This window comes from Artemia sp. Qi Xiang Cuo, chromosome 6 (assembly GCF_049724085.1).
Source record: "Artemia sp. Qi Xiang Cuo chromosome 6, ASM4972408v1, whole genome shotgun sequence".
Taxonomy (NCBI): domain Eukaryota; kingdom Metazoa; phylum Arthropoda; class Branchiopoda; order Anostraca; family Artemiidae; genus Artemia; species Artemia sp. Qi Xiang Cuo.
Window position 1 is genome coordinate 40,713,119 of NC_142799.1, and position 16,178 is coordinate 40,729,296.

Genomic DNA, 16,178 nt, shown 5'->3' on the forward strand with positions numbered 1-16,178 from the left:
TCACATGAAAGAGAATTACTTATAAATGAAAGTATTCTGGTTGATCTACATTATTTGCATTCTATATTCTACCAACGAAACACAATCAAAGGATTTGTGGCTCCCATATACACGTTTTTCCATCCAATTTAAAATATTCGAGTATTTACCAACAATTGTAGTAATTATGGTTTGTTTGCATTTGCTTCAAGGCCTGGTTAAGTCGGAAATACGCTTATAACATTGAACCTTTTTGCTTAATATCTACCAAAATTTCTGGGACCTGGTTAATATCTTGTATTTGGTATTGACCATGTAAATGAATATGCAAGTGTTAAACGCCATGGCTCTTTTTGGATATCGTGGCCAAATAATCGTCAGCATGCTTCAGTTGCTGTAATGCAGTGACCTTTAACATAAGTCTCTGCTTCATTGTAAATCAAACTCCGTTGGTTTTATCAACCTTTATTGAAGCGTAATCGTGTCCTTCGTAGATGAATATACATAAATATTTCTCCTTGACTTATCCTACCAATATATTCAACATTGATGTGACATTGAAATTTTTTTCTGTGAAGCATTATATGTGCCCACGTGACGGTTATCTTGTGTAATTTGGTGATTATTCTTGTCTTATCAATATACTGCAAGCTCATGTGAAAATTTATCAAGTTCATGTGAAAATTTAATTTGGAGTCATACCGACGATAATTTGGTTTTTCATCATCCCCTAGAGAAGTTACTTCTTTGAATTGTATTGTAAAACGGAAGTGGCACTGTAGTTTTTCATTTTTATTAACCATATTTCTGGTATCTAAATTAAACTCTACTTCGCACGGATTATGAATCGACTACTTTAACACTAAATCTCGCAATTCAAGGTGGTCGGTATTTGGAATCTTAGCTGAACTCAGACCATCAATTTCTGCTGGATAATGAATTCGATCATCAGGATTCATGATCAACAGCAAATGCATATGTGGTAGTCCATGTTTAAATTCTCGATTGCATACACATATTTGGCCGGCTTTCCAAATAACTGCTATTTATCCAAATCACTGATTACTTCATTAATTTTTTTTTTTTCAATTTGAGCGACAAGATTGGAACGATCTTGAGTGGACTGCTCTGTGGTAACCCCATTATTATTGGATATAATAAGATTTGTCTCTGTAATTTCTGGCCTCTTTGCCTCTTTAATCATCGTTGATCTGGTGAATGACGATGATAGCATTACTTTTTCACCAACAATTACAATCTGTTTTGCAGCAAAGTCGTTGATAATTTGGGTAACACCTACGTACTGATTCGCTAGAATAGTTTTTGATTTACTTTGATCCATTAGATGCGATCACGTTCAACTCGAATAAAAGTATCGACAAGATGTTGTTGGAAAAGTCGTCTATCAAAATGTAAAGTATTTAAACCTGTCTGGCGCATTTTGGGTGTTATAGGTTGAAAAAAAGGCTTTTGGCGTTATCAGGTCGAAAAGCAATAAATGTTGTGCTTATTCAGGCTGTTTTATATATGGAGAACTTGTATAAGTTATTCGAAGCAATATACCCACGGTAAATTCTGATTTTTGAGCTGGATAAAAAATTAGATGTTAAAGGGCTCCACACAATGTTCGATATTTTTGAAACTGACAACATTGTTGCCAGGTTGTTTTACATCCATTTCATTTGACGAAAAACTTGTCGGCGTTAATCGTAAGAACAACGCATATTTCAACACATACAGGACGGTTGAACGGTCTGTATACTAAAAGGGAGCTGCATATTTGGAGGTTGTAGTCCCAGTGCAGTAGCACTCTGATTTATGTAAACTTTCACTTCTTGCATTCTCATATAACTTTTGCCATAAACGTTTCGGTCTTGCAATATTTCCTCCAAGAGATCCATTAATTCACGACAGTTTCCGTAAATTAGTGGATGTGCAAGGCGTCCGTCAACATTATCTTTGGGGTCGAAGGTGTACATTTGGCAATATGAAGGTGGCTTGAAATGTTCTTGAGTGGTTTGTGTTGGATGGGCAACCATATTCATTTTGTGATAAATTTATCCAGCTATTTTTGAAGCCAAAAAAATTACGTCTATTGATGGTTGAATCACCGCTTATGTTGAATGAAGCTAAAGGGAAACGTGACTTTTAAGTTTCAGATTTGTTTGTGGAGCTTATAAGCGAGTGGCAACGTCTTAAAAACAAGCAAACCAATTCATTTGGAAGCTGTAGAGACGCTAATACAATTTGACCATGCAAGCAGCAATCTCTAAATATATGACCTTAATTCGCTACTCTTTCTTCAGAGAAATGGAGGGCTCTAGTGCAGACATGCAACGTTGAAGGGGCCCAATGACATATAATTAACACTTGCGTAGCTTGTGGCATCTTTGTAGCGTAGTTCTAGAGTCAGTGCCATAGCTTGTTGCCGTCAAACACTGCAACGAAGTAGTTCTTCTAACCGCAAATTTTGTTGTGTATCATTTTCGTTTGCGGTTCGCTGTTATGCTCGTTGTCGGTGACTTCTAAGCTTCGATTTCGTTGTGTGTTATTTTCATTTGTAATACGTTGTGATGGTCTTTGTCACATGTCTTTCAATCGTGGATTTCGTTGCTCATTATTTTGGTTTTTGAGTCGGTGTGATTCTCGTTCTCACATGTCTTTCAACCGCAGATTTTGTTATGCCTCGTTTTCGATTCGTTGCAATTCTTGCTTTTGCTTGTCTTCTAACCGCAGATTTCGTCGCACTTCATTTTCATTTTTAATCCGTTGCGATCTTCACTTTTGCTTGTCTAACAGCTTCACGAAGGCGACGCGAAAGCTTTTAATAATAGTACTTGGTGATAGTTTCGCCGTATGGAGCATTTTCGTGATGAACCACGCCCTTGGAGTCAAAGAAGACGGTCAGTATGGCTTTTAAATTGCTCTGGAGCTCTTTTTCTGGCCACGGGTAAGTTGGATGCCTCCATTCGCATGATTGCAACTTGGTGTCAGGATTGTCCTCATAAAATAAGTTCTTATTGGCAGTCATCACTGTGTTGATGAAATTGGGATCGCTGTTCGCAGTCCCTAATATTTAGTGTGCGATCCCTAAACGGAGTTGCTTCTGCTCGATGGTCATAAGCTTTGGTGTGAACTTCCTGAAATTCCCCTGAGGCCCGAATCCTGACTTAACGGAATAAACGGATCCAGTGCATATATTCACTTCATTTGCAAGCTCTCTGATCGTAATTGGACGATACTGCATCAACAGGGTCCTTGCTTGGCCAATGGCTGGTTCTGGCCAATGGCTCATTTCTACTTCTGAGGGCCCATCAGAACGTGCTTCACTCTCCACTGATGTGTGACCATCTTTGAAATGGTTGTACCGCTCCTTTACCTGTTTGGTTTCTATTGCTTCGTCCCCGAAGGCCTGTTGGATCATTTCCCAAAACATTATTATTGGTTGGGTATATGAAACTAAAGAATAAAGTTGGTTTTAAACTGAAATATTACATTTTGAGACCGTTTTTAAAGAACTTGTGACCATTTGTTAAAGAAAATTTGTTCTTGGGTCATACTATTTTCAAAAGTTTAAGGGGTTGACAACTAAAGTGTTTAATCAATTGAAAATAAACTATACCAACGTGTTGTTAGCGTGACACTTTTATCGGTGAAGCTGACCAAAAGTGCTTGCATCATTTCCCATTGCTTAGGCAGCATAAGTAGAGTTGTACTTTGCCTAATGCCTACCCTACAAATTGCACATCTCTTGAGCAAAACAGGAGAATGGGAAGGTGGATTTCGTTGCTCAAAAGGAAATTTTCAGGAGTTTTCTAGGGTCTTTTGCTCTAGATAGTGAATATAGGCATTTTATTTATATCATTCTCACTCATTAGACGAAAATTTTGTTTCAAATAATTCAAAAGCTGAAGAAAAAAAATTCAGAAGTAAAGTGGGATAGGAATTCCAAACCTTTGAACAGACTTGGCACAAAGAATATCTTGGAGGTCTACCTCTCTAGTACAAAGAAGGTCTACCCAAATATTTTTCAATTTTACTTGAAAATAAAAGATGGATTAACTGGGTAGACAAAAATTGAAACAAAATGGGATCTGGATCCATTATCCCAAATGTAAAAGGATATAGTCAAAATTTGTGTATGATCATTGCATGCAGTTCACGCACACAAACGCATACTAAGTGCAAAGGGGAAAACCAGGAATCTCTCTTGTAGGTCGCAAAAATTGAGTTTTCTGAAACTATTTTTCTAACACAACGTTTGGATACCTCATACATTTGGCTGGTAATATTAAAATAAAAAATCTTTTAGTACATATATGAAGCAGGATGGTGCAAAGATGGGGCGATTGCCATTACTGAACCTCGGCGTGTGGCAGCCAAGTCCTTAGCGTGCAGAGTTGCTGAAGAGAAAGGAGTTATAGCTGGTGATCTTGTTGGTTATTCTATCCGTTTTGACGAGTGTACATCAGCAGGTCGAACAAAAATTAAGGTAAAACTACTGGTTAAATCTGCAAGCTATCGCTTTATATAGTTCTAATCTATGATTTGCTGCTCAGAAATACTTGGTTTCTCTCTCTCTCTCTCTCTCTCTCTCTCTCTCTCTCTCTCTCTCTCTCTCTCTCTCTCTGTCTCTCTGTCTCTCTCTCTCTCTCTCTCTCTCTCTCTCTTACTCTCTCTTGGTCATACCTTTTTAGCAAATTCTTGGAGCTGTTTTTAAGGCTGCAACATTTGACCTTGCACGAAAAACTGCACATAATTGGAAAACGATTTATATTATTTTAGCTAAAATCGTTAAATGCGACCCTTGAATCCACCAATCACAGTTTGCTGTAAGTGAGACTTCCAAAAATTGCTTTGCAGAAATCTTGTGATAAATAAATGATACCATATCTTTCGTTCAAACTTGTGTATTTATTGTGTGTGTAGCAAATCCATAAATACAAAAAAAATCTTATTTTAGTACATGACAGAAGGTATGCTTTTGAGAGAAATCCTGTATGACCCAGTGTTGAAGCCATACAAGTTTATAATGGTTGATGAAGTTCACGAGCGAACGCTCTTGACTGACCTTGTTCTTGGATTGCTGAAGAAAATCATGAAGGTAAATATTTTTCTTGCATTTTGCAGCTTATTAAATTTGTGTTCACGATAGATTTTTCGCTATAATAAAATCTGACCTTACAAGCAGTTTCATTGATGTTACTATTACTATAAAGCAACGTTACTTCGCTTTATATTGGGGGGGGGGGCAAAAACAGAAGTGTTCATTGATTAATTTTGCCCGCTAAAGTTTTAAAAGGGTGGATTCACCAGGTCTAATAACAAATTGTTAATTTGCAAAGTCCTTAATTTCACTGGAAACGTCTCAATGTAAAAAACATTAAGAAAAGGAATATTTCACAGCAGGTGGTATCTCCCAGCCATCCAAAGAAATATTGCATCGGTCGTAACCTTTTCAATTAGACAGAAAAAAAAAATTGTTATAATATCAATAAACCGATTTTATTAAGCATGTTCTTTCACATACAGCACAAAGGAAAATTGATATAATATCAATATTCCGCTGAGAATTGTTTCCTAAATCCTGCCTATGTTGTAAAGACAAATGACTGTTGTCTAAATTTATATTATATTACTTTTGATTTATTGCTGGACTGGGCTTATTAGGAGTTTCAGGAATTTATATCCCAGAGGAAGGAAACAAGAAATTAAGTTATATAGAATTTATTTACTTACGCAGGAAGGATGGGGTGCATAGGAAGGGAGTAGGGTTCATGATGAATAAGGAAGGTGTTAAGTCATATTTAGGTTGGTAAGGTATTAGTAATAGAACGCTAATCGCTCATTTTATGACAAAATAATGCAGGATATCAGTCATAGTAGTGTATGCCCCAGTGGGACCGACTGATAGAGATAGAAGTGACTTTGATAAATTTGTCTTGCAGCTACAGGAAAGAACAGACATAATCCAAGTTAGAAATATAGTATTCTATTAAGGGGTTTTAGAGGACTGTAATGGTTTCAGACTGCTGCAATTTTGTAGGTATAACATTCTAGTTATAACCAATACAGTATTTGGCCATAAAATGGCCGATAAATTAACATGGTATTCACATGATGGTAAGACAGCTAACCTTACTTATTACGTTATTGTAAACCGAAGACTGACAGGATCGATACAAGATACTAGGTTATCTATACAAGATGTATAGGAGTGCTGTTATTGATGTTAAAATTAAAGATCATCATTTGTTAGTGGCTAGGTTTAATTTAAAACTAAAATTTAGTAACAGTAGCTACCTTCCAGAAAGTTGTGACGTTGGTAGACTTCAGAATGAGAATGTGAGAGAAACTCTCCAGGAACAGTTGAATACAAAACTGTAGCGTTAAAATTTGACAGTGTAGAAGGCGGATGGAATAATTGTGAAGTCGCTGATGGTGTCTGAGGAAAGAAAGTTAGAAACGCTGCTAAGAATGTCAGTGAAAATGCTTTATGTGTAATAGAACGGAGAAGGGGCTTGTACAAGAATTTTTTGAGTGATCGATCGTACGAAGATAAGAGGAATGTAAATAAAGTGGAGAAAGCATTAAAATGTGAATTAAGGAGGTGTGGAGCGGAGGCCGTGTATAAAATTGCCGGCTCTGGAAGAGCCGGCAATCTAGAAGATGCAGCAAAAAGATCTCAAAGATCAGGAAAACATCTGGAAGATGCAGCCAGAGGGCATAATATTGAAATATTGTACTGGCTTGTTAATAAATTGAGGGGGAATAGTCAATCTGGTCTTGTCCCAGTTAAAGATAGGAACGGGACCTCAATTAGTGATAAGAAAAGAGTAAAGGAGAGATGGGCAGAAGATTTTGAGAATGTGATAAACTGTGATAGAGTCACAGGAACAGATATAGAAAAGAATGAAAAAGTTTGTGACAATTTGGATATCAAGGAAGATTTATTTTCTATGGTAGAGTTAGTGACAGTACTCAAAGGATTAAAAATAATAAGGCCCGAGGTGCTGATAGTGTTGTAAAAGAGTTTTTTAAATGTGGCGGTTGTGAGGTTAGAGATAAGTTACTGAAGATTATGAATATAATTTTGAGAAAGAAAACTTCCTAGTGATTTTAGGAAAACTCCAATTAAACCTTTCTATAAGAAAGGTGATAAGAGTGAGTGTGGTAACTACAGAGGCATTAGCCTGGTATCTATAGGAAGCAAGTGAATTAGTATGATGATACTTTTTAGACTTAGATGCTGTAGATAAAGTCTTAAAACAAGAACAGTGTAGTTTTAGGAAGGGCTCGAGAGTGCGTCGAACCAATTTTCACTCTTAAATTAATAGTTGAGAAGTGTCTGAGTCATCAAACGCCTTTATTCCTCATTTTTATAGATCATGAGTGGGCCTTTGATTCAGCTGATAGAAGTGCTTTAGCGAAAGTCCTATCCTTGTATGGTATTAATTAAAAAACTTTTTCCACGAAATAAGTTTTCAAAGAAAAGTAAAGAACTCCATTAAACAAAAAATGAGCACAAACATAATTAAAAAACCTACCAAGTGTGAAACTACCACAAATCAGCATTGATAAATAAATGAAACCCAAAACGAACAGAAATTATAATAAATAATCAAGTCAAACTCAAAGTGAGCAGAAATTAACATAAGTTGGGCTCAAAACCCCTATGCCTTCCCAAAGCCAGAACATAATTTGCACTGTACTGAAAAAAATATAAATGTTTTTACTTTTAAAACTTTAATAAATCAAATAATATTAACATTTTGATTACTAAATATCAGTATATGTATATTAAACTGACAAAGTACATTCATTTGTATTTTTCATTCATTTGCACATTCATTAGGGTGGTTGTCATCCTCTAAGACCTAATTTCTAGAACTTTCAACTACGTTAAACAAAATGGCCATCTCAAATTTTGATTGGATGTGTTTGGGGAAATGGTGGGCGTGAGAGGGGCGTTAGTCGCTCTCTAATCACTTTCAGCTCTTAAAAATGGCACTAGCCCTTTCAATTTCCAATCAAATGAGGCCATTTGAAGTTTCTACGACAACACTTTCAATAAAATCCTTATATGCCCACAGGGCATAACTTACAACCCTTGCAAATAATTTCTGAGACCAAACTGGCTATTCATGATAAAACGAAAAATATATTAAAAAACAGTAAAACGAGGGTTATTCAAGCCAGTAAAAAATATGGACTAAAATACAAATATTTTGGTCAAGACCTCCGCTTAACCGTCCTCAGTGCATGATAATAAAATAAAATTACTGATAAAAATCCAAGGTTACTATACAAAATTTCAAACCTTAAAATATAAAAAAAAATCACATTTTGCAACCTCATCTAATCTGTGACGATGTTTTACCTGGAAAGCGTTTAGTTTTTAAAAATGCTCTGTATAAATTAAAAAATTAAAATCCCATTCAGTGCTGTATTTTTTTATTCAGTTACCCTTTCACCGTTACATGGAAAGGTCGTCAAATTTTAGCTGTGTTTTGCCCTAAGGTTTGGAATTTGTTATAATACCTTTGTATTTTCATTAGTAATTTTTATTTTATTATCGTGCACAAAGGACGGTCAAGCGGAGGTCTTGACAGAAATATTTGCATTTTATTTCACTGGCTTGTGTAATCCTCGTTTTTCTCTTTTTAAATATTTTTTTCGTTGTACAACCCTTGCCCTGAGGGCGGGGGGGGGGTTGTCATTCTCAAAAACCTGAGTTACATCGCGTTCGACTTCGTTTAACAAACTGGCTATGTGAACGTGATTATTGGATGGGTTTGGGGGAGAGATGAGTTCGAGAGGCGGGTTAGTAACCCATCAATTTATGACAAGTATTAACCAGAGCACTAGCCCTTTCAGTTTCCATTAAAATGAGCACCTTTTAAATTTTTACGACAACTCTATCTATGAAAACCTTATATATCCCCAGGGCATAACTTACAACCTTTGTCCTGGGGGCCCCGGGGGGCTTTTCATTCTTAAATACATAATTTCCAGGACTTTCAACTACGTTGAACAAAATGGCTATCTCTAAACTTTGTTTGAATATTTTTGGGGAAATGGTGGGCGTGAGATGGGGGTTAATAACTCTCCACTCACTTTTGACTATTAAAAAGGGTAATTTCAATTTCCATTTAAATGAACCCCTTTTGAAATTTCTACAACTACTTTTTATATAAACCTTATATGCCCCCTGGGCATAACTTAAAACCCTTGCACTGAGCGCTCTGAGGGGGTTATCATCCTAAAAGACCTAATTTCCAGAACTTTCAACTACGTTGAACAAAATGGATATCTCAAAATTTTGATTGAATGCTTTGGGAAAATGATGGGCGTGACAGAGGGGTTATTTGCTCTTCAATCACTTTCGGCTATTAAAAAGGGGACTAGCCCTTTCAATTTCAAACCAAATGGGCCCTCTTTGAAATTTCTACAACAACGCTTTGTATTAAAACCTCACATGCCCCCAGGGTATAACTTACAACCCTTACCCCTTAGGGATGTGGGGAGAGGGGTTGTCATCCTTAAAGACCTAATTTCCAAAACTTTCAACTACGTTGAATAAAATAGTTATCTAAAAATTTTGATTGGATGTGTTTGGGGAAAAGGTGGGCGTGACAGGGGGGTTAGTTTCCATCAAATCACTTTTGACTATTAAAAAGGCCACTAGCCCTTTGAATTTCCAATCGAATGAGCCCTTTTTCAAGTTTCTACGATAACCACTTCAATGAAAACCTTATATGCCCCCAAAGTATAATATATACCTCTTCCTCTGAAGACGGTGGGGGGAGTGTCCTACTCATAGTTATGATTTCGAGAACATTAAATTGCGTGGAACAAAATGGCAGTCTACAAATTTCGATGGGATGTGCTTTGGGAAATGGTGGGCGTGGAAGGGGTGCCAGCTGCCTTCCAATTACTTTCGACTATTAAAAAGGGCACTAGCCATTTCAATTTCCAATCGAATGAGCCCTTTTTGAAGTTTCTACGACAACGCGTTCTATAAAAACCTTATATGCCCACAGGGAATAACTAACAGCCCTTGCCCTGAGGGCTGTGGGGGGGGGGGGGGGGTTTATCCTCAAAGATCTAATTTCCAGAACTTAAAACTACGTTGAATAAAATGGCTATCTCAAAATTTTAATTGGATGTGTTTGGGGAAAAGGTGGGCGTGGGAGGGGAGTTAGTTGCCCTCCAATCACTTTCGACTATTAAAAACGGCACTAGCCCTCTGAATTTCCAATTGAATGAGCCCTTTTTGAAGTTTCTACGACAACGCCTTCGATAATAATTCGATAATGCCTTGCTCTAAAGAAAAAAATAATAGATAATACACTTTGCAAACACCATTCTTATATGCTCCCCGGGTATAACTAAAAACCCTTACCCTGAGGACTGGGGTTTAATGACTTCCAGAGAAATAGTAATTTCTATCTGGAAATCGACTACGTTTAACAAAATGGCTCTCTTAAAATTTTGATTGGATGTGTTTAGAGTAATGGTTGGCGTGAAAGGGGTGTTAGTTGCCTTCCAGTCACTTTCGATTATGAAAAGGGTACAACCCATTCGAATTTCCAACTAAACGAGCACTTTTTCAAGCTGTTACAAAAGATCCTTTAATAAGAAGTTCCGTGGTATGGAAAAAAAAACAAAAAAATAATAATACATTGTGGAAACATCTCTCTTTACTTAAGCAGCACGATTGCGCTGCCTTTGATACCAGATAAATGCAGTAAGTGATTAGTGATATATACGAGAACAACATTGCTGCAGTTAAGGTAGGAAATGATGTTAGTAGCTGGTTTTGTATTAAATCAGGAGTTAAGGAGGGTTGCGTTTTATCCCCATTTAGGTGGATCATTTTTATCGACTTTGTCCTATGGAACACAGTTAAGACAATGGGAGAACACATAATCAAATGGGGAAGCAAAACTGCCGTAGACTTAGATTATGCTGATGATTCAAGCAGCTTAGATGAAAATATTAACAAATGAATGAACATTTAGGAGTTTCGCGAGTTCAGATTGCAAGAATATGTTTGAGAATTAATGTCAAGAAGACTAAAATTTGAAGAGATGATTTTGGGTAATGAGAAGATCGATAAAGTCTTCAGGGTGTTTGGAACCCAGGGTGAATTGAAAGATAAGTATGTGAACCAAGATTAGAATATGGGAAGCTACTGTGATGACAGTGGTCAGGTATGGTTCTGAAGCGTTGGCGCTCCAAAAAACGGAGAAGGATTTGCAAGACGTTTTCCAAAGGAATTGCTTACGGATTGTTTTGGGCCCCCGAAATACTGACCGTATCTCAAACAGTAAGCTCTACTAAAAATGTGGTTCAATACCGCTTTCTACGGCTAAATGAGAGAAAGGATGAGATGGCTTGGACGCGTTCCGCGGATGAAGGAAGACAGATTGCCAAAGATTGTCGTTGTTGACCAACCGTCTAAGGCCAAACGAAAAGTAGGTCTTCTCCGGTAGGGATAAGAGGATCTTAAAAGGGAGGCTTTGAATATTTTGGAATGGAGGATGATTGTGCGTGACTGTGTTGGCCTCAGGTGGCTTGGTGCTGCAGTGAGTTAGTAGTAGTAGCATAATCAAATATTATGCTACTAAAGAAATGAATTCTGCTGGGTGCTGAAATTGAGGGGTAAAATGATACATCGACCTGCTCTTTGAGTCCTTAATCCCTGTATTGCATGTATGTTACATCGTCTACCCCTTAGATTATATCAATCAAAACTTTCAGGCTTTGAAATATAGAAATGTTCTATTAATATATGTTTATTGAAATTTTAAACTAAGTCTCTTCATTCAAAACTATTCCCTTGACAATAGAATAATTATAAATGCCTCTTTAATACAGTAGATATTTGTGTGGTCAGGAATAAGTAAGTAAGGGAGTTTATTGAATAGGTACTGGAACTAGACAATTTTAAATTTTGAGTTATTAATATTATGGTATTGTGACTGGTGAAATTAATTAATTTTTACTGTTGGTGATAGGTGAGGTTGAAATGTCTGACTTTACTCTGTGTCCCTTGTCCATTAATGAAGAATGGATTGGAACGAACACAGTTGGTCAATGTCGTGAGACCTTTTTCAAAGGACTGAGCTTTTGTTGATCTTCCTCTTTCATAGAAGCTTTTTTAATCAGAACTGAATATCGTTTTTTAACTAGAACCCTTCGGGTAATTACCTTCTTGTCTTATGTTTTATTAAATGCACATGTTGCAAGCATTTAGCAATTTGAAAGGTATGCTTTTTAAAAACAGGCAAATCTCTCAACGTAAGGGCGAATCTCAAGTTTTACTTTTCGAAGGGAACGCTATATTCCTGTGACATCTTAATTTAAATGAATATAAAGTATTAATTAACCTTGGTCAGCTTTTTTGAGTAAATACTCCCATGTTTGTCGTCCAAAGCTATTCTTCCAGATTGCTACTACAGCTACTACTACCAACAGCTCATCGCAGTAAAATTTCACCTAAGACAAATACAGTTGCTCATGCCCGTCTTCCTCTCCGTTCGATTTAGAGTTTCATTCCTTGCTCTATCAAATGAAGTTTCCGATTCCTTTTAATCGTTTCTTGTAAACTCTTCCCATCCCGTCCAAGAATCATCTACTTTTTGTTTCACTTTAGCTAGATTGCTGAAAAGTACAATTTCGTTTGGAAACCAACCATTCTTCTTTCGTAGTTTCTGATCTAGCCATCTTAAATAATATTTCATTATAAACTTAAACAGCAGAATTGACCACCTTTACCGTACGGTCAATTGTTTGTTACAAAGTTGCTCAAGCGAAATTTTAAAAATACATCCCTAGACTATTCTTCTGGGAACCATCTAGCGTACAACTTCCTCGGACTTTCGAAGCAACCAAATTTGGAGCCTCACCGAGCAACCGTTATATCTTTTTTTTTTTTTTTTTCTACTGCGGTGAACGTCCTGTGCCTTGTCTATTCTGCTATTCCAGTCTTCAATGGATACAGCTTCCTTATTAAGAATGCATGAGTATTAATTTTCAAGCATGCTCTAAGAATCTTAAAAAATTCATTCATATCACCTGTGCTATATTTTGCCTTACGTTAGAACTCACTAGACTCGGACTGGTCTCGTCTGACGACTTAGATTCATTTTAGTTCCTAATTGTAATCTCATCATTTAATTTAAACATAGAATAAACAGGCCCAGTATCAGATAAGTTCTTCACTAATGGGGAGTTTAGACCAAACTAAACGCAGATAAAATTTTGCCAATCAAAGGCATTATATTTTCAGTCATACGGGTTTGTAAATGTATACGGATGGTAAAGTTCCTGAAGTGAGCATATTTACAATGACATAATCCAAGTTAGCCGTTTTACCGTAACTCGAATTCCAAGTTAAGTTATTGGCTATCGAATGACAAAATACCGTACTGGCTATTGTACCTAGAAAGCAGTAGAAGTAGATTGTTATTACTAGCTTCCTTCCCTGCACGAAGTCTACCTAAACTAAGATACCATCTGTCCTGATTATTAATTAAAAAAAAATTCACAAAATAAGTTTTTCAAAGGAAAGTAAAGAACCCCAATAAACAAGAAATGAGTAAAAATAAAATCAAATAATCTACCAAGCATGAAACTACCACAAATCAGCATCGATAAATAAATGAAACCCAAAACGAACAGAAATTACAATAAATAACCGAGTCAAACTCAAAACGGGCAGAAATTAACACAAGTTGGGCTCAAAACCCCTATGCCTTCTGAGGGCCAGATTTTGTATTTGCACTTTACTGAAAAAAATATAAAGGTTTATACTTTTATAACTTTAATAAATCAAATGATATTAACATTTTGATTGCTAAATATCAGTGCATGTATATTAAACTGACAATGCACATTCATTCGTATTTTTTTCAGCAAAAAAATAATACCCTCAGTCGTTCTTGGGATACTGCTGAGATGCCTTATTGGGAATTAGCCTTGACACAGTGCATTTTGACTTAATCTTAAGGCAACATTTAGTTTTTAAACATAGTGGGCAAATGGGAGGGTGGGCGTGAGAGGGGGATTAGTTGCCCTCTAATCACTTTCGACTATTAAAAAGGGCATCAGCCCTTTATATTTTCAATCGAATGAGTCCTTTTCGAAGTTCCCACGACAACTCCTTCGATACGAAGTGCCCTGGTCTAAACAACAACAACAACAAAAATAATACATTATACCCACATCGATCTTTAGTATAAATATGTTAAGCCTTCTAATCACTTTCGACTATTAAAAAGGGCACTAGTCCTTTCGATTTCCAATCGAATGAGCGCTTTTTGAAACTACAACGCTTTCATAAACACTTTATATGCCCCCAGGGCACTTGCCAGCAAGTTATTGTCTATTCCTGCGACTAGTGTGACCGCAGAAAGACTATTTTTGGTAGTAGGTATGATAGTGACTTAGAAGAGAAATGGCCTCAGTCCACACAGAGTGGATAAGTGGATTTTCATTCACTATAACTAGAGCCACATCCTGCAGCTCTAATATACTCCTCAAGTTTGCCTCAAGGAGTTTTTTTTCGACGCACTAATATTCAAAGATTAATGACGAACTTTATGTTACTGTATTCTAACTTTTGTATACAGTAATTTTCGAGGAATAAAAATAATACTAGTTTTGATTATTAATTTTGTTAGAAATACATAGCTCTTAGATATTTCAACTATTCTGCAAGGATTCTGAAATGTCACAGCCATTTCATTTTTATTAAATTTCTAAGTCTCTTGATGAGTAATTAAGAACAGCATCCAGTCAGTATCTCGCAAAGTTTCTACCTCAGGAATAAGGTAGAGTATCTTGTAAATAAAAATTGGATTTGAGGAAGGCACAAATCTATTCTCTTATAGGTGCTATGCCGGGGACCAGTGGTAGTTGTAATAGCAGTGGTAGCATACACATATTAAACCTTATATGCCCCCAGGGAAAAACTTACAACCCTTGCCCTGAGGGTTTTTTTTGGGGGGGGTGTCATCCTCAAAGACCTAATTTCCAGAACCTGAAACGACGTTGAACAGAATGGCCTTCTGAAAAATTTTGATTCAATGTGTTTGGGGAAATGGTGGGTGTGAAAGGGGGGTTAATTGCCCTTCAATCACTTTTGTTTTTTAAAAAGGGCACTAGTCCTTTCAATTTCCAATCAAATGAGTGGTTTTGAAGTTTCTATGACAAAATTTTCTATAAAAGTCTTATATGCCCCCAGGGCTTAACCTACAACCTTTGCCCTGAATGTTGTGGGGGGGAGGGTTGTTATCCTCAAAGACCTAAATTTCCAGAACTTTCAACTACGTTGATCAAAATTGATATCTCAAAATTTTGATTGGATGTGTTTGGGAAAATGGTGGGCGTAAGAGGGGCGTTAGTCGCTATCCAATCAGGTTCAACTATTAAAAAAGGCACTAGCCTTTTTAATTTCCAATTGAATGAGCCCTTTTGAAGTTTCCGCGACAGCGCTTTCAATGAAAAACTTTATATGCCCCCAGGGCATAACTTACAACCCTTGCACTGAGGGCTCTGAGGGGGATATCATCCTAAAAGACCTAATTTCCAGAACTTTTAACTACGTGGACCAAAATGGATATCTCAAATTTTTATTGGATGTGTTTGGGAAAATGGTGGGCGTGAGAGGGGCTTTAGTCGCTATCCAATCACTTTCAACTATTAAAAAAGGCACTAGCCTTTTCAATTTCCAATTGAATGAGCTCTTTTGAAGTTTCTACGACAACGCTTTCAATAAAAACTTTATATGCCCCAGGGCATAACTTACAACCCTTGCCCTGAGGGCTGCGGGGGGGGGAGGGGTTGTCATCCTTAAAGACCTAATTTCAAAAACTTTCAACTACGTTGAATAAAATGGCTATCTAAAAATTTTGATTGGATGTGTTTGGTGAAAAGGTGGACGTGAGAGGGGGGTTAGTTGCCCTCAAATTACTTTCGACTATTAAAAAGGGTATCCCATTGAATTTCAAATGGAATGAGCCCTTTTTCAAGTTTTTACGACAAAGATTTCAATAAAAAACCTTATATGCCCCTAGGGTATAACTTATAACCCTTGCCCTGAAGACTATGGGGGGTTTGTCCTGCTCAAAGGTGTAATTTCCTGAACTTTGAACGTCCTGGAACAAATTTTCTATCTCAAAATTTTTATT

General features: G+C 36.7%; 1 protein-coding gene across 1 annotated transcript in view; it reads left to right on the forward strand.

Moving 5' to 3' along the window:
* The window catches only part of LOC148951235 (putative ATP-dependent RNA helicase DHX35), an 86,975-nt gene that overhangs the window by 21,805 nt on the left and 48,992 nt on the right, over positions 1–16,178 (forward strand). Inside the window, exons 3-4 of the mRNA XM_089090192.1 lie at positions 4,292–4,471; positions 4,943–5,083. Coding sequence (XP_088946318.1) covers positions 4,292–4,471; positions 4,943–5,083 — 321 coding nt within the window. The remainder of the gene's footprint in view (positions 1–4,291; positions 4,472–4,942; positions 5,084–16,178) is intronic.